General features: G+C 40.3%; 1 protein-coding gene across 1 annotated transcript in view; it reads left to right on the top strand.

The window, feature by feature from the left end:
- The window catches only part of mvda (mevalonate (diphospho) decarboxylase a), a 100,814-nt gene that overhangs the window by 44,969 nt on the left and 29,507 nt on the right, over positions 1-26,338 (top strand). Inside the window, exon 7 of the mRNA XM_079824728.1 lies at positions 16,551-16,769. Coding sequence (XP_079680854.1) covers positions 16,551-16,769 — 219 coding nt within the window. The remainder of the gene's footprint in view (positions 1-16,550; positions 16,770-26,338) is intronic.

The raw sequence follows: 26,338 nt of genomic DNA, 5'->3' as shown, positions 1-26,338 counted from the left end.
AGTGCTTGGTTTACACCTATCTCCATTTCTAGCCACTGGGGGACCATAGACATAGCCTGGTCTTACCAGACTCTCGTACATTTCATTTGTACATAGAGTCTGGCCACTCTCCATTGACAAGCGTTTACTTCCTTGAAGGCGGGAACTCTGTTGAAGTTTAAAACTATTGGATCTGCTAAGAGTCACTCTGGATCTGCATAACCAATCGCTAACGTTTGGTCGTGACGTATGTCACGCGCCGTTCGCCTTTGATTCTCACATTAACTGTGCATACCACCTCAGTGTCAGTGATAAAACCTTGTTCATTCAGATTGTGATTTATTCACAGTGGAGAGGAGAGTTTTGTGATCGGAACGCGCTGCTCTCGTGGTGCATATCTCGTGCAATCATAACATGATTGTATATGCTGTAAATAAAATGTCATATGCTTGGTATGATAAGAATAAATGCTGCCGTAAATAACGGCCCAATTCAAATGTTTACGTGCTTTTCTCCTTTTATTTTTTGAGCGGTGATTAAATATTTTGCTCTTGTAAACACTTGCCAGCATTTAAAGTAATACAAGTCTAGAAATGCAAATTACAGCTCACGCAACCACACGATGCTCTGCAGGGGTCTAAAAAGGATATAAACAGTGAATTTTGAAGTGATATATTCTTGAAAACTCAGAGATGTGGATTCGGAGAGCAATTACATTACCACACGACCTTGGTGTTTGTCAAAAGCAGTAGGTAATTCAGCCTGGGTTTTTCTCGCGGGTGGTGGTGGGAGACGGACGGCTTCAGCCAACTCCTTCACCACTAATGGAGCAAGCTGAAAAACACTTTTCCCGTACCACAACATCATGGCCACCAACAAAACTCAGCAGTGATTGTTCTTGATCTGTGTAACGGGAGTTCGTTTGTTCAGGGAAGAAGGAGGCGGGAACCGGCGAACGTTTAACAACTTTTAATCAAATAGTAAACACAAAATGAAAGTAAAAGCGGCAGCCCCTCACGGACGACTGCCGCGCACATACATAACAAAACGTAAACAAAACACAACTTCAAATCCAGGCCAGGTCCTCTCTCATCCTTCACCGGTGTCGCTCGTCCTTATGCTTCCGTGCTCCCTCATGAGAGGACTCGAGACCGGTGTGTCTCATCCTCAATCACGCACACCTATCTTGCTCGCTCGTCCCATGTCTCGCTCGCTCGTCCACCTCGCTTTAACTTCTGGACATTCGTCAGCGGTGCCACACACTCGCATCTTTCACCGCCGCAATTACTGAACTACAACTCAAACTAGCGCACGACATCAACGTTCGCTCTCAGCCACTCCCTCTGTTCGCTGATTGGACCGGTAAAAAAGCCTGTATATGGTCCCCAAGTGGCTAGAAATTTTGATAGGTGTAAACCGAGTTCTGGCTGTACTGCTCTGCCTTTGAGAAAATGAAAGCTCAAATGAGTCGATCTGGAATCTTCCCTGTATGCCGTCATACGGGGAACGGTTACCTCCCTTTCCTCTGCTTTGCCCGCCCAGAGAATTTTGAGAAAATGGATTCAGTTTATCAATCACGATGTCAGCACAGGCTTAACAAACAGACTTTTACCATATGGATTCTACAAAACCGCCACAAACAGTGTGTAACAGTGTTCATTAATGCCTGATCTGTGATCAGTGATTTCTGATGTGTAGCAAATCATTCAAGTTCACACAGACTTTCTTTCTAAATCGTTTAATACTGTTTATGTATCCGTGAATCAAGCCAGTGACTAAACGATCAACTTCACATAGTTTCTCTTAGTAGCATGAAACAAATCTGTAATTTCAATTTTGATTGGATGCTAGATTAGCAATCAAAGAACACTCTCTTTTTATAATGTTCGGATCTGTCAATCACACGTCGCGAGTGTATCTGCACACTTGACCAAACTGCCGTTATAACGAATGACGCTGTTATGCACAACGAGGCTCTTAGTGTATTCATATCGATGTCGTGTTTGCTGTTAGTTGTGGTCAAAGCATTTTGTGAGAGAAAACGCACTGCAATGATATGATCACTGCCTTCACGCGATCAACAGACTGTCAGTCTACTCAATGCTGATCACTGCAGCCTTTCATGTGATAGGAAAAGATCTAAAAATAAAGCTATAATCAACACTTTCACGATTCGTTCATCTCAACAGCTGTAATGGTAAAAAAAGGGGTTCCACATGTTACAAAGTTCGTAGAATAAGGAGGATGATGACAGGGTCGGCGTGACTGGGACTTGTGTTTATTCCGAATTTACTCTGATACAAACAAAATAAACTCGTGCTCACAGCGCTCTCAACAACTCAGTACAATATAACTTTTCTCAGCAATCTTCCTCCAGCTCTCGTCATTCTGGTCTACAAGTGCCCAGTCCGTCTCTCTCTGGCAGCGCTTGCAGACCTCGCTAAACCATGCCCCCTCCGCCACTCTAATACTCATTTCAAATGCAAAGATGTCAGCCAATCACAGCAGTGGCCGTTTTCACTGAAGTCTCACATCAGACACGCCCCTTGAAACAGAGCATTCTAGCCAGAGGGCTAATATCAGAATAGAAAAATGCCTTTTATTTCTACATAATGTCAGATATGACATTTTATGATGTAAAAATCATACTAACAATATAAGTACACCTCAGGAAACATTATAAAATAATTTTAAAAAATCCACGCCATGGGACCTTTAAGCATTATTAATAGAAACTACTTGTATTATTAAGAATAAGTTATATTATGTTAAGACAGTAGATCAGAACTATGCACATTATTGTTGTTGCATGACTGTATATTACTTTTCATTGTTAAAATTGAGATTTATGTATCATAATAAACAACATGCTACGATAAATTATTGCTGAAGTTGATTTTTATTGATTTGCAGAGTCATACATTTATTTTACTAATCAGATGGACAATTAAACATTTACCTGAACCTTAGCTACAAGTTTATTAAAAATTCACATCTTAATTTCACTGTTAGATGGACAATTATTTACTTGAACTTTAGTTTCAAGTTTATAAAAAAACTTGTATAACTTATACATATACTATATATACGGTATATCAGAATCAGAAAGAGCTTTATGCTCTTTATGTTCTAGTGGCCAGTGATCGGAGTCGCCGTCCTGATGGTAACAGTTCAAACAGGAGGTGACCAGGGTGAGTGGAGTCTGTGATGATTTTCCCTGCTCTCTTCCTCACTCTGGAAGAGTACAGGTCCTGGAGGGTTGGCAGGGAGGCACCAATAATCCTTTCTGCAGTCCGGATTGTGCGTTGTAGTCTCCTGATGTCAGATTTGGTAGCTGAACCAAACCAGACAGTGATGGAAGTGCATAAAACAGACTCAATGGCAGCCGAGTAGAACTGAATCAGCAGCTCCTGTGGGAGGTTGAACTTCCTCAGCTGACGAAGGAAGTACAGTCTCTGCTGGACCTTTTTCACAATGGAGTCAATGTGATTGTCCCACTTCAGGTCCTGAGAGATGGTAGTGCCCAGGTCATTGGTGTACAGGGAGAAGAGCAGTGGGGAGAGAACACACCCCTGGGGGGCACCAGTGCTGGTAGTGAGAGTCCTGGATGGACAGTTTCCCCAGTCTCACAAGCTGTTGTCGGTCTGTCAGGAAGCTGGAGATCCACTGACAGATTGAGGATGGCATGGAGAGCTGGGTCAGTTTAGCTAAGAGAAAATCAGGCATGATGGTATTGAAGGCCGAACTGAAGTCCACAAATAAGATCCTTGCATAAGTCCCAGGTCTGTCGAGATGTTGCAGGATATAATGCAGTCCCATGTTGACTGCATCATCCACAGACCTGTTTGCTCTGTAGGCAAATTGAAGAGGATCCAGCAATGGTCCAGTGATGTCCTTCAGGTGGGCAAGAAACAGTCTTTCAAACGACTTCATGACCACAGACGTGAGAGCGACAGGTCTGTAGTCATTAAGGCCCTGTCCACACGAACACAAGTATTTTCAAAACCGCAGCTTTTTCTACGCGGTTTGGCTGTTCGTCCACACGCAAACGCAGTTTCCGGTTACTGAAACCGGACTTTTTTGAAAACTCTGGGTGAAGGTTTTTAGAAACTCCGGTTACAGCGTTGTCGTGTAGATGGTGAAACCGGAGATTTCGGCTTGTTAAGTCAAAATGTGCGCCGTTCTCTCCTTTGTTTGACGTCAGTTTGTGCGCCGTTATCGCTTTTGTTTACATGAGTGGAGTCTATGCAATGGCAGACGTAGCTTTTAATAACTCTGCTAATAGCGCTTATCACATGTATACAGATACATGCACAGTTATCTCATTGTATTGCAGAACAGAGGCGCCAGAATGCAATAATACAACATAGTAAGGCAAGTGTGTGAAGCTTCAGTCCACTTGGGCCCTGCCCCTGTGTACAGTTACCTGTCACTGATACCCCTTTTCCACCAAGGCAGTGCTAGAACATCGGTTAGTTCAGAGCTAGAGCTAGTCCCAGTTCATAGTTGGTTCAACTGAGGAGCCTTCTAAGAACCGTTTGCTTTTCCACATGCTGAGAGCCACAACGGAGCCATGTCTTACGTCACTGTATACGTCTCATCTTTCTCAGCAACGCTAGCGAGGCAGCGGCAGTGTTGCCAAGTCTGGCTACTTCATCACTGTTGCCGCGGGCTGTTTTTCATGTCCGCGGGTTGAAGCGACCCCAATTATGTGATATTTAGCCCCGGGAATGCGAATTTTAGTAGGCAACCATGCCAAAAAAAACATATTTTACCCCCAAATGTGATTTTTACCGGGGAAGCCCCCCTGAAACACGATTGGGCTTGTTTTGAGGAGCAATTGGGCGGGTTTTGTTGTGAAAACCTGGCAACCCTGGGCAGCGGGAAACACACACACACCAGGCTTGTTCGAGATGCATCGGCGCTGCGCAGACCGATCCACGTATGATATAAAAAAACGCACGAGTGAATCAAAAGCATAAGGAGTTATATGCTCTCGCTGGACTCGTTGTTATACGCCGATCGGTCTGCACAGCACCACTGCGAACAAGCCTTCCATCAACAATGCAAACGTTGCGTTACTATTGATTCACATGGCTTTACGATCCTACATCGGCATCAAAACACAACGAAAACACAGCGAATCCAACGCATTCATGCAGTTCGCCATAATTTGTATAGACGGAGATTACAAACGAGCAGCAGCTGTTAGCTCCATTAGCTGCTATTTCAACAATGGCGGCTCTCAAGTTTGTGTTCGTCTTGTTGACCCCGCCCCCAGTGCCTGACGTGATCGGTTCTTACTTCTAGCCCTGTTCTAGCCCAGCAATGTTTTGGTGCTACTTAAGAACCACTTTTCCTGGCCAGGAGCTGGGGCTTTGGGTGTGGAAACACAAAGAACCGATTTGAAACTAGGCTCTGGCTCCGATCTAGCTCTAGCACTGCCTTGGTGGAAAAGGGGTATGAGTCCAAAGTAAACTTGTAGAAGGGTTTCACTGAGCCCATGGCATCCCTCAGGGCATCGGTGCCGTGGATGGGACCCATGTGGAAATCAGGCAGCCAATCATAGCGCGGTTTTGCATTTTCATGTGGACAGAGATTTTGTTTAAACCGTGCTTGGACGCAATTGTTTTTTAAAACGGAGGAAAAACTCTGGTTATAAAAATACCCGTGTACGTGTGGACTAGGCCTAAGTGGAGTAATCTGGCAGTAAGTTTTGGGAGTTCATTTTTAGTCCATCTCCTATCCTGAAGTTCGTTTTGCAGAGATGGACTAAAAATTAACTCCCAAAACGTACTGCCAGATTCTGGAAGATGAATTCTACAAACAGTGGTGTAAGAGGATGTGGTGCTGGTCCTTCAAGAGTCATTCTCAACCTATCTGTCCATAAAGCTTATAAAAAAAACGTCTTCATGTATTTTACAATATTTCAGCTTGTGATTCTTATTTAATGGGGGTCATTTTTTAGGATTCTTTACCTAATTTAAGTCTCTAAGATCCTGACACCTTGCACTTCTGGAGACTCCAGGTAGGTTGCAGCTCTGGAAAATGGTGGCGCTGGAGAGTTCCTGATGGTTTCACACTTAATTCTTCACCTTAATTCTTAATTCTTTTGCAGTTAACAGGTGTCTTTTCTCCGCCACATGTTTTTGTCTGACCCTGCTGACCCAACGAGCATTTCACTGTCCAATGGTCACGCCTTAACTGCAATGTCTAGTATTGCATTAGTATTGCATCCTCATGAGCATTTAATAATTTTTGACTTTTCAGTCTGAGTTAAATCTCTTTTTTGGCTCAATTTATCTGTAAAAGAAAACATGCCTAATAATTCTGCACACCTGAATATAAGGTGTTTTTCATGAACAATTATATATCACTTATACATTATTAAATACTAAATTAATAGTAGTTATTAGGATTACTGTGGTTTAGAATTGGTCAAATGTGCCTGGAAAAAAAATATGATCAGAAAATCAACGTGCCTAATAATTCTGCACACAGTGTGTATATATATATATATATATATATTGTATTGTTATATATATATATATATATGCTACAAATATTTTTTATTGTATGATTCTGCATTTACAACGCATATCTATTTTGATATGCCATATTTTTGTCCTGTGCTAGTTATCACTGTTAATTGCAATTTCGAGCAAGTGGTACTCACTGCAGAGTCAAATGACATTCAGCTCCTCCTCTCTGGAGCTCCAATGGGGTGGAGGGATAGAGTTGTGGGTAGGGTTAGGGTGTGGTTGGATATTCTAGCTCCACCCATTTGGCACAAATTACATTCGCCCCTCCTCTCTGGAGTTCTAGTGGGGAGGAGCTACATGTACGTTCCACCCATTTGCTCTGCAGTGAGCAGCCTCTCATTTCGATAGTGAATCATGCATTTATATGTAGACATCACTTCCAAAACATGAAAAACAATCATTTTAGTAAACGGATTATATAGCTATAGCCTCGAAATCCCGAAAGAGCACTCACTTTACAATTATTAAGCTGTCACTCATCTCACTTAGCAATCTCACAGCATTTCATCAAAATCAGTAAAGTTGTCTACACTGAATAATGAGTCGTCATAGTTGGGTTAACTATATAGCGGTGAATGAGAGAATACATTAAATATATTTCTTGTGTGCCCATTTGCTCAAATAGCAAAAGAAAAGCTCCACAATAGTGGTTTCACAACTTTCAAAAAGAGGGAAAAAATAGGGTGAGATTGATAACAGCAGTCAAAAGAGAGAAATATGTTAATTTTTACCATCACTCCCATAGATGCTGTATTAGAAACACCCTCACAGCAGCGGTAACTTGTTTTTTGTAATTTGATGCAAAAGTAATAAAATACAAGTGTTACTGTTATAAATGTACAAAAAAAATGAAAATACAAAAAACTTTGCAGGAATTACGTCATCACAGTCTATGAAAAGGGTCTATTACAGTATCAACCGAGGGTGCTGTGCTTTTGTTTAAGGGTGCTTATATTTGAATTTGACTTTGTTTTTCCCCCCATGTTATAATTCTTTATCCAAAAATTATTTGTGATCAAACATTAATTGGCGGATCTCATGCAGTACTGCTGCGGACCCCCGGTTGAAGACCCATGTTCAGATCGGTTGGAACTTATATTAATGTTAAAAAAAACCTCAAAGTGACATTTTCGTGTCATGGGACCTTTTAAGTGTGTTCCATCGGGTAATCAAAAGTTCTACACATTTACGATATTCACCCCCACTTCAACACTTGGGCCAAATACAGGAAATACAATCATGTATGTAGGCAAGTGGTCAAGTGCAAAGACTGCATGTGTGGGTATTTGGACAATTATTGAATGGATAATTCAGTGACTCACTCAAAAAGACTGGCGTAATAATATGTTAATCTGCAGAAAGAATCACTGAAAAATCCTTACCAATAATGCACAAATATACTAGCCTGACAAGCCAGACCCACATCAAGATGTTGGGTCTGGGGAAACACACCATTGGCAGGGCTCAATCCGAGGGGCGGGATAAACGGTTGTCTTTCAAATTCCCTCTGCACGCAATAGGATAGAGCTACAACCAACCAGAGCAATGAAGAATGTGAAGCGGAGCTAGTTGATAGATTAAACTTTCGCCGTATCCGGTCAGCAAAACTCTGAGCACATCTTCCTTTCTTAAGAAGGACTTCAGTGTCGTTCTTTGTTCTTTCCTCAAAGAAACGCTTAACTCCAAGTCTTCCAGAGTCGCAGCCAAAGCATATTCGAAAGACAGCTGTTCGCCAGCTTCTTTGTTTACGAGTAGCACGCGGAACCAACGCAACTCTGCAGTCAGTATGTTAAGCCCGCCCACCGACTCTATACACAATGTCATTGGCCCGACCAGAGTTTGTTTTTTCCAGCTCGCAAGCCAACGGAGAGTTGCTAGACTACCCTGGCTGCAAATTAGATTTGCTAGGGTGCGTCTAGATTTCTAGGCTACAAATAGACAGTCTGTCTAGAACAAACAGATAAGCAGTGATACAAACAAGATCAAATTTAGTACTGTGACCAGCTACTGCAGTATAGAGGTCTGCACAGGCTTTAAAGGTCCCATGGCATGGATTTTTATATTATTTTATAATGTTTCCTGAGGTGTACTTATATTGTTAGTATGGTTATTACATTAAAAAATGTCATAATTTAGAAATAAAAAGCATTTTTCTATACTGATGTTTAGGGCTGCAGCTATCGATTCTTTTTGTAATCGATTAATCTAGCACTTAATCGATCGATTAATCGGATACAAAAAATTCAGTGTTTTTAAACAACCAAAACAAATAATGCATAACGAAAATGAAGAGGAAAAGCTATTTAATTTATTAATATGCACAACAGGTTTCATGCTGTAATCTAGCCCTGACATCAAAGTAAATATCTTTTATGTAGATTTCTACACCTGCAGCATTTACCATTAGGCTACTAACAAATAATATATCATTTCTGGGGTGAGCCTATTTGCTATGGTAACCTAGCAACCTGTGTGTGTGTGTGTGTGCGTGTGCATGAGGCTTCATTGCAGTTTGGTACGGCATACATACATTAATTTTCAATAGAACGCTGCATTTGGCTTGCATCACTTGCAAAGCGGTGCATTTTAGGTGAAGCATCCGTTCGAAAAATCGCGTCACAACATCAGGTCCCGGAGTATACAGTGAACGCATGCTGAAATTATTGTTGTGTGGCTACATAAAAGTTTAAGCATATGTGATGCATTGCCACGATTGGTCTGACTGACGTGAGAGAGAGGAGGGTGCATGCGTGTGTGTGTGTTACTGATTTTCTACTATTAAAGGGGTGCTAAACCACGATTTCACTATTCTAACTTTAGCTAACGTGTAATGTTGCTGCTTGAGCATAAACAACATCTGCAAAGTTACAACGTTCAAAGTTTAAAGCAAAGGGAGATATTTGCTTTTAAAGAAATCAGTTTCTAAGAACTACAGCAAACGGCCAGTAGGCGACTACACACATTCCTCCAGGGTTGGTGACATCAACAGGCTCAATATTTACATAAACCCCTCCTCCGAGAATATTAAATAAGGGGGGTGAGGCCATTTTGTATCGCGGCGCTGTTGTGGTATAAGTTAGTTAGGCTGGAGTGTTGTTGCCGCGATGCCGAGGAAACGATGTTATTTTCATCCGGATTGCAGGTCTGGGGTACTTGCTCTGTTCAGCCTTCCTTGGGACGGGGGTGCCTTGCAGAGCGTTTAACATACAGCATGTTATATGCACGTGTGTTTGAGTCAGCGGGGAACAGGCGCGCGCGGGGCTTCCTGCAGCACATCTAACAGAGGAAAACATCCACCGTCTTCGCGATTTCAATGCCGGATTTGCACAACGTCAGCTGCGTGAAAAAAACACTGCCGGTGCGTGGATGCACGACGCGCGCGCTGCACATTTCACGGAGGACAACACAAACTTCCACAAACTTTGCGAGTTCAATACAGGATATGCACAACGGCTTGTCCTGAAAGCTGGATTTACAAACAGAAGCTGTTCACGGGCCACAACCTGTAAGTCTGATTTATTTTTCATCGATGTGTTTTCCTGTAATAGGTTGTAGCAAGGAAGTAAACAGATGACATTGCTGTTCTGCAAACCAGTCTGTTAAATGCTCATTCATACTTAACGTTATCCGACGAACACCTAACATTACAAACACTAACGTTAAAATCTCAACAGCGAACCTGACATTAGTGTAAATTATTCTTTGATTAGAGCTTTTATGTATTGTTTATCTACAGGCATGCTAAACATGGTTCTGTGTGTGATTTGGCTAACTTACTAGTTAAAGCCAGTGCTTAGTGTTTGTTTTGGGTTAGTTCTTGCGACAGATATTTGGCTGTAATCATTCTAAAAATACAAAAGTTAAAGTGCCATTCAGTAGCGATCATTATAGATCCGCAGTCTTTACTCTTGAGGACTGAACATGTTCTGCTCGATCATCTTCACTCAAATGTTCTGGGTCTGATTCGGGCTCAGATGGTTTTATTGACGCCGTTGTTTCTAACACTGACCAAAGCAAGCACAGCCTCCGGTAAGGGGCGTGACGTTTCCGACATACGTGCACTAGGCGTTTAGCGAATCACAACACACTGGGCCAGCTAACCAATCAGAGCCCACTGCGTATTTTTGAGGGACTGGCTTCATACAACCCGGAAAGCATCAGACCGTTTTACAAGGAGGGACAGAGCAGTGTAGAATAAAGGTCAAATATATGAAAAATAAGGCAATTTTTTTTTAAACGAAGCATGAACACATGTTACAGTGCACCCCACAAACACAGTCAAGCCTTCAAAAGAATGTGTTTTACCACCCCTTTAAAGTTATAATTTTTCCAACAAATGCAAAAAGTGCATTTCTTTGTGATTTTAATTTACTTGAAGGAAACGGTTCACTTTCAGCAGTTATTGTCTATGGGGCAGATTTATGTTTGTTGTACATCAGATACAGATACATTAACACAGTAGTAGACCTACATTACATTTATTTGGATGCATTAATGAGAGAGTGATTGTGTGTGTGAATTACTCCTTCCGTCTCTATTCATTATGAAGCTGTGGTTTGTAATTACTTCAAAGGTATTCAAATGTATGCCTATAACAGTTGAGTTGAGTTTCTAAGCTACTTTAGTGACTTTACTTTAGTCACAGGACGGCGTTGACACTGCGTTTCTGTGCTGCTCTCCGCGCGCGATCTTCACGCGAAAAGAGGTCTGCCTTCAGGGCGCGCGCTCGTTGTCAAAGACGCGACACGGCTCAACTCTCCGTGTCACAGAAAAAAGCTGAGCACTGAACGGATAAGTTTTCCGTATTGTTGTTTTTGAATAGTGCACAATCGCTTCAATGTTCAAACTGGCAAGACTTTAAAAGCATTTACTTGACAAACTTTATGAGGACGAAAGTGAAAGCGATCTGGCTTCGGGGCTTGCGCGCGCCGTGTGTGTGTGTGGCAGCTATAAGAACGGTAATCAACTTACATAAACTGTGTAAAACATGCAGTTACTATAGTGATTCTGGGCATCTAGAATCTAAACTAAATTCAAAATGTATCACGCGCTATATGGTGTGCTTCCTGAACATTGAACAGCGGTCCGTGTGAATCAGATCCCTGCGCGTATAGTGCGCGTCATAGGAATTTAACGAGGCTTCAAGGCAGAATTTTTGCCTTGAGGAACTTTTGTAATCGAGTTAATCGAGTAACTCGATGAATCGTTTCAGCCCTACTGATGTGTTAGCCCTCTGGCTTGAATGCTCTGTTTCAAGGGGCGTGTCTGCTGTGATACTTCAGTGAAAACAGCCACTGTTGTGATTGGCTGACATCTTTGCATTTGAAATGAGTATTAGATTATGTGTAGATTTTATTGTACCGAGTTGTTGAGAGCGCAAGTTTATTTTGTTTGTATCTGAGAGTTCTGAATATTTTACCATCACAGCCGTCGAGATGAACGAATCGTCAAAGTGTTGACTATGGCATTATTTTATGATCTATTCCTATCACATGAAAAGCTGCAGTGATGAGCATTGAGTACACATGCAGTCTTGTTCATTGTGTGAATGCAGTGATCTTGTCATTGCAACGCGTTCTCTCACAAAATGCTTTCACCACAACTAACCGCAAACACAACATCAACATGAATACAGTAAGAGCTTTGTGCAGCATAACAGTGTCATTCATTATAACGCCAGTTTGGACAAGTGTGCAGATACACTCGCGACGTGTGATTGACCGAACCGAACATTATAAAGAGAGTTCTTTGATCGCTCTCTAGTTTAATCATTTAAATTACAGATTTGTTTCATGCTACTAACAGAAACAATGTGAAGTTGATCGTTTAGTGCTGATGCATAATCAACAGTATTAAACGATTTAGAAAGAAAGTCTACGTGAACTTGAATGATTAGCTACACATCAGAAATAGGGATGGGCAACAGTGGTCGAGTAATCGAGTACTCGAACTTGACAGCGATCATCGATCATGAGAACGATGATCGCCCTGACTTGAAAAAAATATATTTGTCTCTTTTTTATTGGTTATTGCATCGTTTTGCGCGGTACCGGAGGTCTGATTGTTTAGCGTTATATAGCCCGCCTCCAGACCGCGGCGTGAAACTGAGGTGTGCACTGCAGTGATGTCTGGAATCACTGTGATCATTGATAAATGTTTAGTGCAAGATGTGCAGCGCCAATCTGTCATAGCCTACATAGCATTATAATGAGAGAACACGATGGAAATAGAATGCTGTAAATTCTCTGTGCTTAATTCCCCGTGTATCAGCTGTTAAAGGAAATCCACAGAGAAACCAGCGAGAACACTCAGACTAGCGCGTGAAGTTCATGTGCGCATTCGCGTCCTTTTCTGCAGATGCACGTTGTAAGATTACTTTTATGTTGTCTATCTGATTAATCTAATATAAGAAGCGTTTGGTTGAGCTTAATAAGCTAGCAAAGCGCTGCCGTTATACCGGCTGTTGTTCATTCTCTTCAGTTTCAGCTCAAACGCATATTTCATGCTCGACATGATGGTTTAGAGACAGTCAGCTATACTGTTCTCGTATTTTTTAATAGTAGGCTGGACCTAGTTTATTTAAAGTTGTTTTTCGTTATGAGTTCGAAAACGCGCAGTGATGTCTGTAAACACTGCGATCATGAATAATAAAATTAAGTGCATGATGTGCAGAGTCAATCTGTCAAAGCATTATAATGAGAACACGATTTTAATAAAATGTTGCTTCTGTGTGCTTTCGTTGTCCGTGTATCAGCGTTGATTAAGGGAAAAGCGCATTCAAAATGTTCCTGTAAAATCTAGCACGCTGAAGTTCACATGCGCCTTCACGTCCTTTTGTGTTGATTTATGTCGTAATAGGTTCATAATAATCTTCATATTAATATTGATATGGGGTGCGTTTGGTTGAATTTATTAACCAGCTAGCAAGCTCTGCAGGGTGGTGTTATTTCACAGTTTCAGCTCAAAGGCAATGCTCGATATTACTGACTTGGTTATTTGAGACGGTCATTTTATAAAGATGTTTCTTTTTCAAAGACATTTATGCATCATAATCTAGCAGTTATTTTTTGTTTTATATGTTCATGTTTTCATATACCTGTTTTCATGTCACGTTTGTATTTGTCAACAACCATTTTCATAACAGTATTTTCATTATCTCAATGACGGACATGCCCCGCCCCCTGCACATGCCCCGCCCCCGAGTACTCGAGTACTCGTTTTTGAGACCTATCGATGATCGAAATGAGAAATTGACAAAAATGCCCATCCCTAATCAGAAATCACTGATCACAGATCAGGCATTATTGAACACTGTTACTCACTGTTTGTGGCGGTGCTGTCGAATCCATATGGTAAAAGTCTGTTTGTAAAGCATGTGCTGACATTGCGACGATAAACGGAATCCATTTTCTCCTAATTCTCTGGGTGGGCAAAGCAGAGGAAGGGGAGGTAACCTTTCCTGTTATGACAACATAACAGGCAAGATTCCAGATCGGCTGTCTGAGCTCTCATTTTCTCAAAGGCAGAGAAAGATACCCAGAACTCGGTTTACACCTATCAAAATTTCTAGCCACTTGGGGACCATATACAGGCTAGGGGAACTCATATTAATGTTAAAAAAACTCATAAAAGGAGAATTTCATGCCATGGGACCTTTAAACTGAAGCCCGAATTTTTCTCACATTTTTCTCTGGAACTCAAACTTTAAACTTCAAAACGTTCACACAGTGTTGCTAAACTATTTACACAAATATATCCTTCTCATTACAAGTTATGAAGGAAGAGAACGGCATCGACAGTTGATTGTAATTCTTCAGCTGCTTTGTGTGCAGCTTTTCCTGCATAATTTGGAACAGTGATACATTTTCCCTCAATACGTTTTTGCTTTATCGTGGTTAATGTTTGCTTGCTGTCGTCTGCTGTGTTGTGACTAGCACACGCGCAAAACAGTTTTGTGATATAAATGATATAGCCTATTATAATGATAAAATAAATCTAACCTATGCATGTATTAATCTGCGCATGTGCTTTCTCTCTCTTGAGTGCTCTTTCGGTCACAAAAGATGGAATTCCAAAGCTGCCAAAAAAAAACTTTAAAAAAACATAAATAAATAAATAGAAATAGAAATGTAAAAAAAAAAAAAAGCAAAAATAAATAAATATCCATAGAAAAGCAAGAAAACTAAAAGAAATAATTATTTATACATTTATTTCCTTATTTATGTATATATAAAAATGTTTTCGACATTTATTTATTTATTATTTTATTTATTTATACATTTATTAATTTATACATTTATTTATTTTTACATTTATGTATTTTTACATTTATTTGTCCGTAGGGTAATGAGGAGGGCGTGGTTTACCTCAGACATAGCAATCGAGCTCAGAGTAGGCGAGGGCGAAACGTTGAAGCCACAGTGACACCTTGAGGTGTGGCTGAAGTACAATAAGTATAGCCTACTGACATTGATACTGTCTGTGATGAATGACTTGGATAGGTATATAGCCAAAATCTTATATCACGGGTTAAGTCATAGGTCATAACGCTCATAACATCAGTTTATGGAGGAAGGCTAAAGACTACCACCACTTAATAGAAAATAAGTTTGTTTCTGTTGCTGTCAGTATTGTTTTTGGAAGTTACATTAAAATGCAGTTGGCTCAAAAATATGAGGGCACGTGACAATCCAGACGATGTTCTACGGCCATGCCCGGAATAAAGAGTAGCCTATTCATGTTACACAGTACAGTTGTGTGATATGACTTAAAGGGATAGTTCACCCAAAAATGAAAATTAGCCCATAATTTACTCACCCTCAAGTCATCCTAGGTGTATATGACATTCTTCTTTCTGACAAATAAAAAGTGTTGTAACTTTAAACATTCAACACTTTTCCACGGAAGGTGGTCGGCCGAAGGTTTACTTGATAAAGTTTTAAATATGAATATTTTTCTTACACAAACGCGTCGATTTGCTTCAGAAGGCCTTTATTAACACCCCGGAGCCGCGTGGAGCACGTTATTTGACGGACAGATGCACTTTTTATGGACTTCAAAAACAGAGCAACTATGAATCAAATTCTAATGCTTGGATTAGACTTTTGTAATATAACTCCGATTTTATTCGTCTGAAAGAAGAATGTCATTTACACCTAAGATGATTTGAGGGTGAGTAAATCATGGGCTAATTTTAATTTTGGGGTGAACTATCCCTTTAACCCGTGATATAAGATTTTGGCCATATACCTATCCAAGTCATTCATCACAGACAGTATCAACGTCAGTAGGCTATACTTATTGTATTTCAGCCACACCACAAGGTGTCATTGTGGCCTCAACGCTTCGCCCTCGCTTACTCTGAGCTTGATTGCTTTGTCTGAGGTAAACCACGCCATCCTCATTACCCTACGGACAAATAAATGTAAAAATACATAAATGTAAAAATAAATAAATGTGGAAATAAAAAATATATAAAAATGTAGAAATAAATAAAAGAATAAATAAATAAATGTGGAAAAAATAAATATATACATAAATAAGGAAATAAATGTATAAATAATGTGTATATCTATGTATATTTATTTATATATTTATTCATTTATTTTTGCTTTTTTAAATTTCTTTGTATATTTATTTATGTATTTATTTATTTTTAATTTTGGCAGCTTTGGAATTCCATAAGCAAGTAGGCAAAGCACATGGCACGCAAATTATATGTATACTATATGTATATGTAAACTATACCTATTTAGTTTTTCTTAGATAGAAACCCGAACCCGAGGCTGATCATTAAACATTAACCCGACCTGAAACCCGCAAGTTTTTCGGGACCCGTCGGGCTCGGGTCGGGTAGCAGACCTCTACTACAGTATATAACTTGCATTATTTTTTGCAATCTTAATTTACATCTGTTTGATCTGTTCTTAAATTACAATCTAGCTGTGGAATACAAGTGAAGTAATTTAGGTTTCTTTCATTTGCATAGGTTTGTAGGTATATAAATTCACCTACTATACTCTTCCACAGTACCGGGCAGATGTTGTGGTGCCCTGTCGTATGGAGGAGATGATTAAGGTTATTCGGCAACGAGACTTCCCAGCATTTGGTGAGCTGACCATGAAAGACAGTAATCAGTTTCATGCCACCTGCCTGGACACCTACCCACCCATATTCTACCTGAACAACGTATCGCACCGGATCATCAGCCTTGTGCACCGCTACAACCAGTACTATGGAGAGACCAGGGTGAGCACAATGCATTTCAATATTCAGATATTTAATCTTAACCTTGCTAAACTTGCAGCCTTGGACAAATCCAGTGATTTATTTATTTTTTATTCTTGAAAGAGCTCATGATATCAACTTAGTACCCTGTAAACACAACATTTGATTCCAGGTGGATGATGAAACCAATGTTCCCTTTACTCTTCAAAGTTGAGTTAAACCAGCTAAACAGATCAACGCTCCCTAGAAAGTATTTCTGCGTGCAATATGCATCAGAGGGTCAGTGAATGGACTATGGGTGGTTTGTGGACATGCCATCTGTGGTCTACCTAATCTGAGTCTACCTAAGGAGTCTTACAACCTCTAGTAAAGACATCAAATGACCAAACACAGATGATGTTTATCTAGTTCTGAAACTAATTGTAATGAGGTTGTAGTATAGCGTTAGATGCTATCATCGTACTGTCCAGGATGATGGATCCAGTTTCTTTACCAAATCTTAAGATCTAATCTAAAAGATATCTGTTTTGTTGGATACCTAAATATAGCTAATTCTGATTTTGTCTGATATCCAAACTAGTCTTTGTCTGATATCAATTAACTCTTCTATAGTGTTAATTTTGTCACCTATTTTTAATTTAGTCTTAGTCTTAGTCTTGTGCCAAATTTATTTTATAGTTTTATTATTATAGTTTTAGTCATATTTAGTCATCCACATATCTTTTTTTGTTAGTCAAGTTTTAGTCGACTAAAAGTCTCATCATTTTAGTCTAGTTTTAGTCAAAAGACAACTCAAGGTATCTTAGTCAAGTTTTAGTTGACTAAAAATCTCGTCCTTTTAGTCTAGTTTTAGTCAAAGGAAAACTCTGTATATTGTGTGGCAAAATAAGTTACATAAAATACATATAACCTGCATAATGTATGTGCCACAACACCATAGCTAACTGGTTGATTTACAGCGTAGATGCCTAAAATCAGTATTAGCTTATGAGACGATGGGCACAAATATCGATTTCGATCTTGATTTAGTATGAATTCATATGTATATAGCCTACTGTACATAAGGAAAAAAATGTTTTGCCTTTTAGCACTATTTTAAACTTTTTGGGGGGTTAAATTATATTTTGTTATATTTATAAACAAATTTTACAAATAAGTAAGCAGTTATGATCTGCAATACTTTTTTGAGCAACTAGACTACATGCATATTTATTAAAGAGCCATACAGGCACCAGTAATGGCATTACAAATGAAAATTTTAATTTTCCAGCCACAAAATGACTCTAATTTGCCTCTTTGCATTGAAATTCTCTATTTTAACCTTAATTACTACACTAATTGTAATATAAATAATAAAAATATTAGAAGACAAATGTTTTAAGTGATCATTAATGGACCAAAATATTCAATAAATATTATTGAACTAAAATATAGGCTATTTCTTTCAAAAATAGTTAAGGTGTATGATCACATTTGACCACCAATGAGAATAAGTGTGACCAATTAGTAAGGAATACCTGAGGGCTAAATACAATTAAAAACATTCATATTAATCTAAACAATTTTGCATCTCCATCATTCTCCATAATATAATGATACTGTAAGTGGTTGACGTAATAATCAATGCACACTATGCTGTACTGTTTACCAAAAATTGCTGCAAACACCTGTATAGTTAAGCTGTTAAGCCATTCAAATGTAATGACAGCTCGCTAGAAGTATTGAGCGCTCCGGGAACCACGTGACCACGCGCGCCGCCGTGAGATGACAGGCTGGCAGCAACAGGAGGAGTATGAGACTTATACTTGAGCAACAGCGCAAACTCTTTCTGAATATTTTGAACAGCTGAATATTATATCTCATGAAAAAGTAGAGACGATTGTAGACGAAAATGAAGAGAGATTTTATCTTTTAGTCTCGTCTTTTTTCGTCATTAATTTAGTCTTAGTCAGCGTTTTTGGACATTGGTGCAGTCTCTTCATCGTCTCGTCTTCGTCATGGAAAAAAAGGTTGTTGACGAACATATTTAGTCTCGTCTCGTCTGACGAAATGAACACTTCTCTTATATCAACCGAAGAGGCGGACAGAGGCAGGGGAAGAGCATGAATCTGAAGATAAAATAATAGTAAAAATTAGGGATGTTAACCGATGACCGTTTAACCGATGGTTGACCGTATCAACGTTAACCGATCAAAGTTGTCGGTTGTCAGTTAAAAAAAAAAAGTGATCTCTAAATTAGGCTATTATAGACAGTGGACTAAATGCTACTACAGTTAGCCATCTCATTCCAAAATCTTTTTGTGTGAAGTGAACAAATCCCTCACACTCAATTTTTCATAACTCGCCTGTTTGTACTTAATAAACCAATAAAAACATTTGGCGCGAGGTCACAGCGTTTGGGTTTGCGCGCTCACAAGGTTTGCAAAAAGTAAACAGGCTAAAACACTCGAGGTTAGAGCCAGGGCAGACGACAGTATGAAGCGTGCAAAGAAAAGTAGTGTGTGGGACCATTTCACCAAAAAGAACGACACAGATGTAAGTTGCAACTTGTGTGATACAGTGCTTAATTAGAAGGCACACAGTGAGTTAGAGCTGCCTTGGCCGGTGCGTCTTTTACGCATTCTGAAGGTGCCTGTTTTATCCATTGGTTTTATCGAGTTGCAGTCTATTAGACAACATTCCGCATAAGATGGGCTTACATTTGGAAATATATTACATCTACATTTCAGTGGTAACACATAAGGTGTTGATCATCATCTTTCTTTATTATTGTTAGCACTACCTCGAACTAAAGCGGCGTCTCTTCGGAGCTGTCATTTTCTTAAATGAGCCGCGGCAATGTTTCGAATGAGCTTCTAACGCTAGACAAATGCCTTTATTTTCAACACGATCACCTTGTACCCAAACCATTTCGAAACTAAGGAGCCATTTGTCCTCCGATTACAAACAAGCTCCTCGGCACCGCGTTTGCGGGACTTCCAAGGTCCTTCCTTCAGAGGCTAGGCGAGGCTCCTCTTTAGCATTCAGAGAACACGTAAATGGAACAGGCTAGCAAGTGCACGTCAGCCTCATTACGTCAGGGAAAAGGTCCGTTAGCAATCAATAACGTAATTTGTATAATATCAATACGGTTGTAATTTGTACTGGCATTTAAAAGTTAAACTTTACTTATATTTACTACGGTTATAACAAATGTTTGGTAACGTACTTACACTTGAAAGCATATTGCCCCGTTAACGCTCTGACTCTGATATTTTGTATTTTTTGAACAAGATCGCAAAGCTGCGCGCATAGGATTGTGGGTGATTTGAGAATGCTAAGACCGCGAAGTCTACACATATGCATCCTTTCCTGTATATGGCATATTTTTCGAACGAAGGACTCAGACCTTGGTTGAAATTCCGAGGATCCTTGACATTGGAACAGCCCTTCGACGGACGTTGATGACGTAGCATCCTCGAAATTCTGGCTTCCAAGGATCCTTCCTTGACATTGAGAAACGCCTAGTGTGTGTGTGAGAGCGGGAGGCAGAGCGGCAGAGAGATGCGACAGAGTTGCGAAATTGCAGGCGCGGCTCGCGGCTGTTATTTCAAATAGCGCAGCATATTTTAAACTAATCGGTTAACCAGTTTCAACCGGCTAATGAGGCTCGGTGGTCGGTCAAGAAAATGTTTAGTTTTCGCCATCCCTAGTAAAAATTAAAAGTTTGTTGAATCATTTCTAGCTTTGCCTTTCTCAATTCTTCAGTCTGACGAGCACAAATTTATTAAATATTATTATACCAACGTGAGAGCTGCTTTACAACATACTTGTAAAGGCAATACAACACTCTGTTCCGGTTCTAGGAAGGTGCTATGCACCCTCAAAAGCAATCTCAGTTAGTACTGTAATAATATCATATTGGCGAAACAGATTTGGCAAACACTCCAGTGCATATTTGTGTTAGCAATGTGTTTCTGTTTACAAAGTGTTTTTGCAGTGGTGGTCAATGCAGCGAATAACAGACATGTTTTGTTGATCTCTTGAACACATTGGCCAATCAGGGGTGTTTAAAGGGGGGGGGGGGGGGGGGGTGTAATGCTATGTCATGCATACTGAGCTTTTTCCCATGCTAAACATGGACAAAGTAAAAAAAATTAAGTTGGACGATTGATGGAGTATTTCTGTGCCAAAAATACTCCTTCCGCTTTCTCACAAGTTTGGAAAGTTTTTTTCGAGTATGGGTCTTTCAATTGAAAGATTAGTATCAAAGAGCACACCCAGGTTCCTAACTGACGACGAGGACTTGACAGAGCAGCCATCAAGTGTTAGACAGTATTCTAAGTTACTACTTGTGGAGTTTTTTTGTCCAATAATTAAAAATTCAGTTGCAAAATTCTGAATTAAGTTGCAGGAAATTACTAGTCATCCAATTTTTTATATCAGATATGCATTCCGTTATTCTTGTGGATTATTGGTAAGTTTCGTCAGGGTGTGAAGAAATAGAGCTGAGTATCGTCAGCATAACAATGAAAAGTGATGCCATGCTTTCTAATGATATCTCACAGTGGTAGCATGTACAGGGTGAAAAGCAATGGTCCTAGCACTGAGCCTTGCGGTACTCCATATTGAACTTGTGATCGGTGTGACATCTCTTCATTTACTGCTACAAACTATTAACTAGAGATGCACCGCTTGCAATTTTTTTGGCCGATTCCGATTTTTTGTTAGTGAGATCGGCCGGTACGGATTTTTGCAGATTCCGATTTTTCTTTCTAAGAACTATAAATGAAAGAATATACAAACAAAAATCCACTTTTTCTTCAAAGCTAAATTTTATTTTTATTATAAAATAAATTATTAAACATTACAACAGGATCTTCTCTCACTTAAACAACTCTCAAAAATAAGTGTTCTGTGCCTGGAAAGAAGTAGAAATAACAAATAACAGAAAATCAGTTGCTTTATGAAACAAAACATAAATTTACCTTTTTCTCTTTTTTACATGTCTTATGAATGAACAAACCTGAAGTGTACAATACTCCTCCAAATAATAACTGTTCAGTAATTGGGTAATAAATGTTGCCAGGATATGTATAGGCAAATACTAATTGAGCATTAATGGCAAGTTTTTCTTCACAAACAGAAGCATCTCTGCCTTGTCACCTGATAATCGATTTCTCTTTTCATCTATCACATTTCCAGCCAAGCTAAACAAGAGCTCACTTTCAACGCTTGTACATGGAGCAGAGAGGTAGGCTCGGGCAAGTGGAGCAAGTGCAGGGAAACAATCTTTGTTGATCCTCCAGTAGGCCAATGCATTTTCGCCTCTGCTGCTGGGCATCTCGTTGAGGTAGCTCTGTACCTGCACAGATGAGGGGCTGGCCAGCAACTGCTCCACCTCAGCATTCTCCTTCAGTATTTCATCATGTACTGAAAGTAGTAGACTACATGGCTTTTTGGCGGCAGTTGCTTCTGTGACAAGACCAGGTACTGCAGATGCTTCTGCAACAGGTTCATCAAGTGCATGTCTGGTCTGCCCCTCCAGCTTAGCCAAAAGCACCTGTTTCACTTGGTCTTTATCTTCTGCTGAAAAGTAGCGATTCTTGTACCTTTTGCATAAACAAAGACAAGAAGGATTAGTCAAATCGTTGTGTTTCAATTATAAACTAGGAAAACAGAGCATAACTATTAACCTATAGCAATGTTCTTCCAGTTTATTTGTGCTACACAAGATTTTAATATGATGATTTATTGGCAATAATTGTATTTTGTATTATTATTATAATTATTATAGTAGTAGTAGTATTAACAGTAGTAGTAGATGATAGTAACAGAAATATAATCATCATCATCATGTTAGCATATAACCTACCTGGGATCAATAACAGTTGCCAAAGTATACAGTGGCAGCTTTTCAATGTTGCTGAAACGCCTCTGCACCGCCTTCAACAGTGTGGTTTTTGCAGTGCCCACTCCACGATCTGTGTCTGCCCTTTTCTCCAGAAGCCGCTTAAGTGCAGTTATGGCTGGAATGACGTCAACGGCTGTTGCGTTCGAGGAGCTAATTTCTTTTGTGAGTTCCTCAAAAGGTACGAGCAGACTCATGATGCTCTCGATAAGCCCCCACTGATGCGCGCTAAGTGTGGCTGGCAGATCATGTTCCGCGGCGTATGCCCCCAAAGCACGTCTCTGTTCCACCAGCGATTGCAGCATATAGTATGTGCTATTCCATCTCGTTGGAATATCTTGCTGCAGTCTTTTACTGGGCTGACCCAACTGTGCCTGAATGTGTTTAAAATGTCCGACAATCTTCCTTCCAGTTGCCACTACATCATTGATGCTTCGCTGGGACAGCAGCCCCTCAGTCACAACGAACTGTAACGTATGTGCCATGCAGGGCAAACTCGGCAGGTTGTCTTCGTCAAGCGCTTTGCTTATGTTTCAGCCATTGTCACGAAGCACAACATGAACCCTATTCTTGTCTAATCCCCACCGCTGCAACATGTCAAATGTTGATGCTATGTTGGCCGCAGTATGAGACCCCATCATTTCTTGACAGTGCAACAGTACTTGTTGTCGCTGGAAATCTTTGTCCACCCAGGTAGCAGTCAGGCTCAACATTGACATTAAGCTTACGTTAGATGTTTAGATATCAGTTGTAAAACTGATTGCTGTATCGGGCTCGGCTTGTAACAGGCTGCGTGTGTGACAAAACACAAGATTAAACAGTTTGGGTAGTGCGACGTCCGAAAAGTACCACCTACTCGGTATTGTGTATTTTGGGCTGAGGAAATGTATCAGATTTCTGAAGCCTCTGTCCTCAACTATCGAGAAGGGCTGGTCATCCAGCGCCATGAATTCCATAATTTTCTTAGTAATTGCTTTGGTCTTTCCGCTGCTTATACCAAGGAAAGATATGAGAGGCTGCTGACTTGTGGCTGGCTCTGAGCTCTGGCCAGCTTTAGCCGTTTTACCTTTACTACCCTCTTCAAACTGGGCATGTTCTGCGGGGTGATGGAGTTTTAAGTGTCTGATTAGGTTGGTCGTGTTGTGCGCTTTCCTGGTGGTTCCCCCGTGGTTTATTTTAACCTTACAAGCTTGACAAATGGCATAATTAGTGTCCTCTTCGCTCACAGTAAAAAACTTCCATACCAACGACATGTTTGCATGTGGCTGTGAGCGCGAGTGCGCGCGAATGCGGCTGTGAGCGCGAGTGCGGCTGTGAGCGCGAGCGTGGCTGTGACGTCAACATCGCGGCCGCGCTCATGCTCACAGCATGTAGACGGATCAGCTCAAAATCGGAGACACGTGAGCCAATTCCGATCCCTGGCCAATCAGTCGGTGCATCTCGACTGATAACGGTCAGATAAGTGTGATTTAAACCATGCCAATGCAATTCCACTAATGCCAACATAATTTTCGAGATTATTACTATTCAAAAGAATGTTGTGGTCGATCGTATCCAATGCAGCACTAAGATCAAGTAGCACTAATAGAGAGATACAACCACAATCGGATGATAAGAGTAAATCATTTGTAAGTCTGATGAGAGCAGTCTCGGTACTAAATCCTGACTGGAAATCCTCACAGATACCATTTCTTTCTAAAAAGGAGCATAATTGTGAGGACACTGATGTGATACTGTAGTAGACGGCTGCATGGTTATAATTTTTTTCCTAATATTATCATCTTCATAGTTCATAGAGTCATTACTGCTGTGCTGTTTACTAACAACAGAAGTTAATTGGTTAATTTGGCCACTGTATCGAATAAATATCTAGGGTTAATAATAATAATAATACGTTTTATTTATGTAGCGCCTTTCCCAAGCTCAAGGTCGCTGTATAAGAAAAATACAAACATATACATAGTATGGAAGGATATCGTGGACAATTTTCAAAAGGAATTGCAATTTGTATTTGCAATTGCGTTTTCAATTTGTGGACGCATAAAATGTGACATAATCCAAACGCAATTGCAAATCGCGCATTGTCGTTTGCATTTTCGTTTACGTGAACGCACAACGACTGCCAAATTTCAAATGGAAAAGCAAAGTCTGTTTGCAATTGCATTTCCAATGTCTTACAAGTTATGACCCTGCCATTTTGGAATAGCAATAGAAAATCACCTATTTGCTATTTCATTTCCTCCGTGTCCTGCCACAACCTGCACAAAATTCAAATGGAATCGCAATCCCCTTTGCACTTGCATTTACGATGTCTAACACGGTCAACTTGTAACAGTTTTGAGAAGCTGTTTCAAGTCATGTGACGTAATGCTCCTCCCCACCTCAAGGGGGATCTAGGGAGGTTTCTGAAGGACAGGTTATCCTTTTAAGAGGGACAAGTAAGACTGTTTTGGAGTTATTGGCATGGCTTTGAGTGTTTGCTCAACTTTGTGATGCATGAGACCCTGTATTGAGGAAGTATGAGAATTGACAAGATTTCGCTGATTCTGATCAACCACCTGGGCTTGAGTTGTCATTGGTTTGGTTATCTCCCTAACTTGTCCCTTTAGAGTTTTAAGACAATGGTCATGACGTTGAAGGTGATTTCGAATGTCTTGCTCCACTCTTCTGACACACTCCACATTGTCTTTCTCCATCTTGTCAATTCTCATACTCAACTGATTTACCTTGGTTGCAATGGTGAGACTGATGAGACTTTCATCCTCTTCTTCCTGTATCGGTGGAGGTGGTGGTAAATCAATCAAACCATCATCCTCGTCCAGGACTGCTGCCTCCTCTTCAGACTCCAAGTACAAACTACTAAGAGAGTGTATTAGCTCTTGAATTGGTGCTCTGCACGTTGTGAAGGGTTCAGCAGTGAAGTCTGGGTCCGTACCCACATCAGTCTCTACCTGAGGTGCATCCATAATTTTAAACTCAGACAAATGGAAAATGGACAAGGATTATAGATAATTTGCAAACTCTCACAATTGCAGATTGTTCCTTGCTCATACTCTGTTACAGATTGTCCCTGTTCAGGCGCCATTTCCTAAAAGCTCAAAATTGAATGAGTATCTGTTGGTTGCCGTAAGTGGGTGGAAGTGTTCCCATTACGCTCAGCGAAGACTCATGTGATAGCAGACATTCTTGTCAAGGAGATTTTTACTCGCTGGGGAACTCCGACTTACCTCGTATCCGATCGTGGACCCCAATTCACGTCCCAACTACTCAATGCCACATGCAAGCAGTGGGGAGTGATTCAAAAACTTACCACAGAAAATCACCCGCAAACCAACTTGACAGAGAGAGTGAATCGCACTCTCAAAACCATGATCGCCTCTTATGTCAAAGATAACCATCGGCATTGGGATAGGTGGGTTCATGAGTTTCACTTTGCAATCAATTCAGCATGGCAAGAAAGTACTTTATACACTCCAGCTGAAATTGCCATAGGACGTAAACTGAAAGGACCCATGGATCAATTCCAACATCGTCACCCAGATCCTAACCATTCTGCATACAATGTCATTGAACGCCAACAATCCCTAATGAACAGGGTAAAAGAGAATGTAGTGAGAGCCCAGGAACGGCAAAGTACTACAACCAGAAAAGACGACAGGAGACTTTTGAAGAGGGAGATCTTGTCTGGGTTCGTACTCAT

This window comes from Gobio gobio (genome assembly GCF_949357685.1).
Source record: "Gobio gobio genome assembly, chromosome: 9".
NCBI classification, from domain to species: domain Eukaryota; kingdom Metazoa; phylum Chordata; class Actinopteri; order Cypriniformes; family Gobionidae; genus Gobio; species Gobio gobio.
Note: the sequence above shows the minus strand (reverse complement) of the source record. Positions and strands in the feature narration are given on the sequence as shown.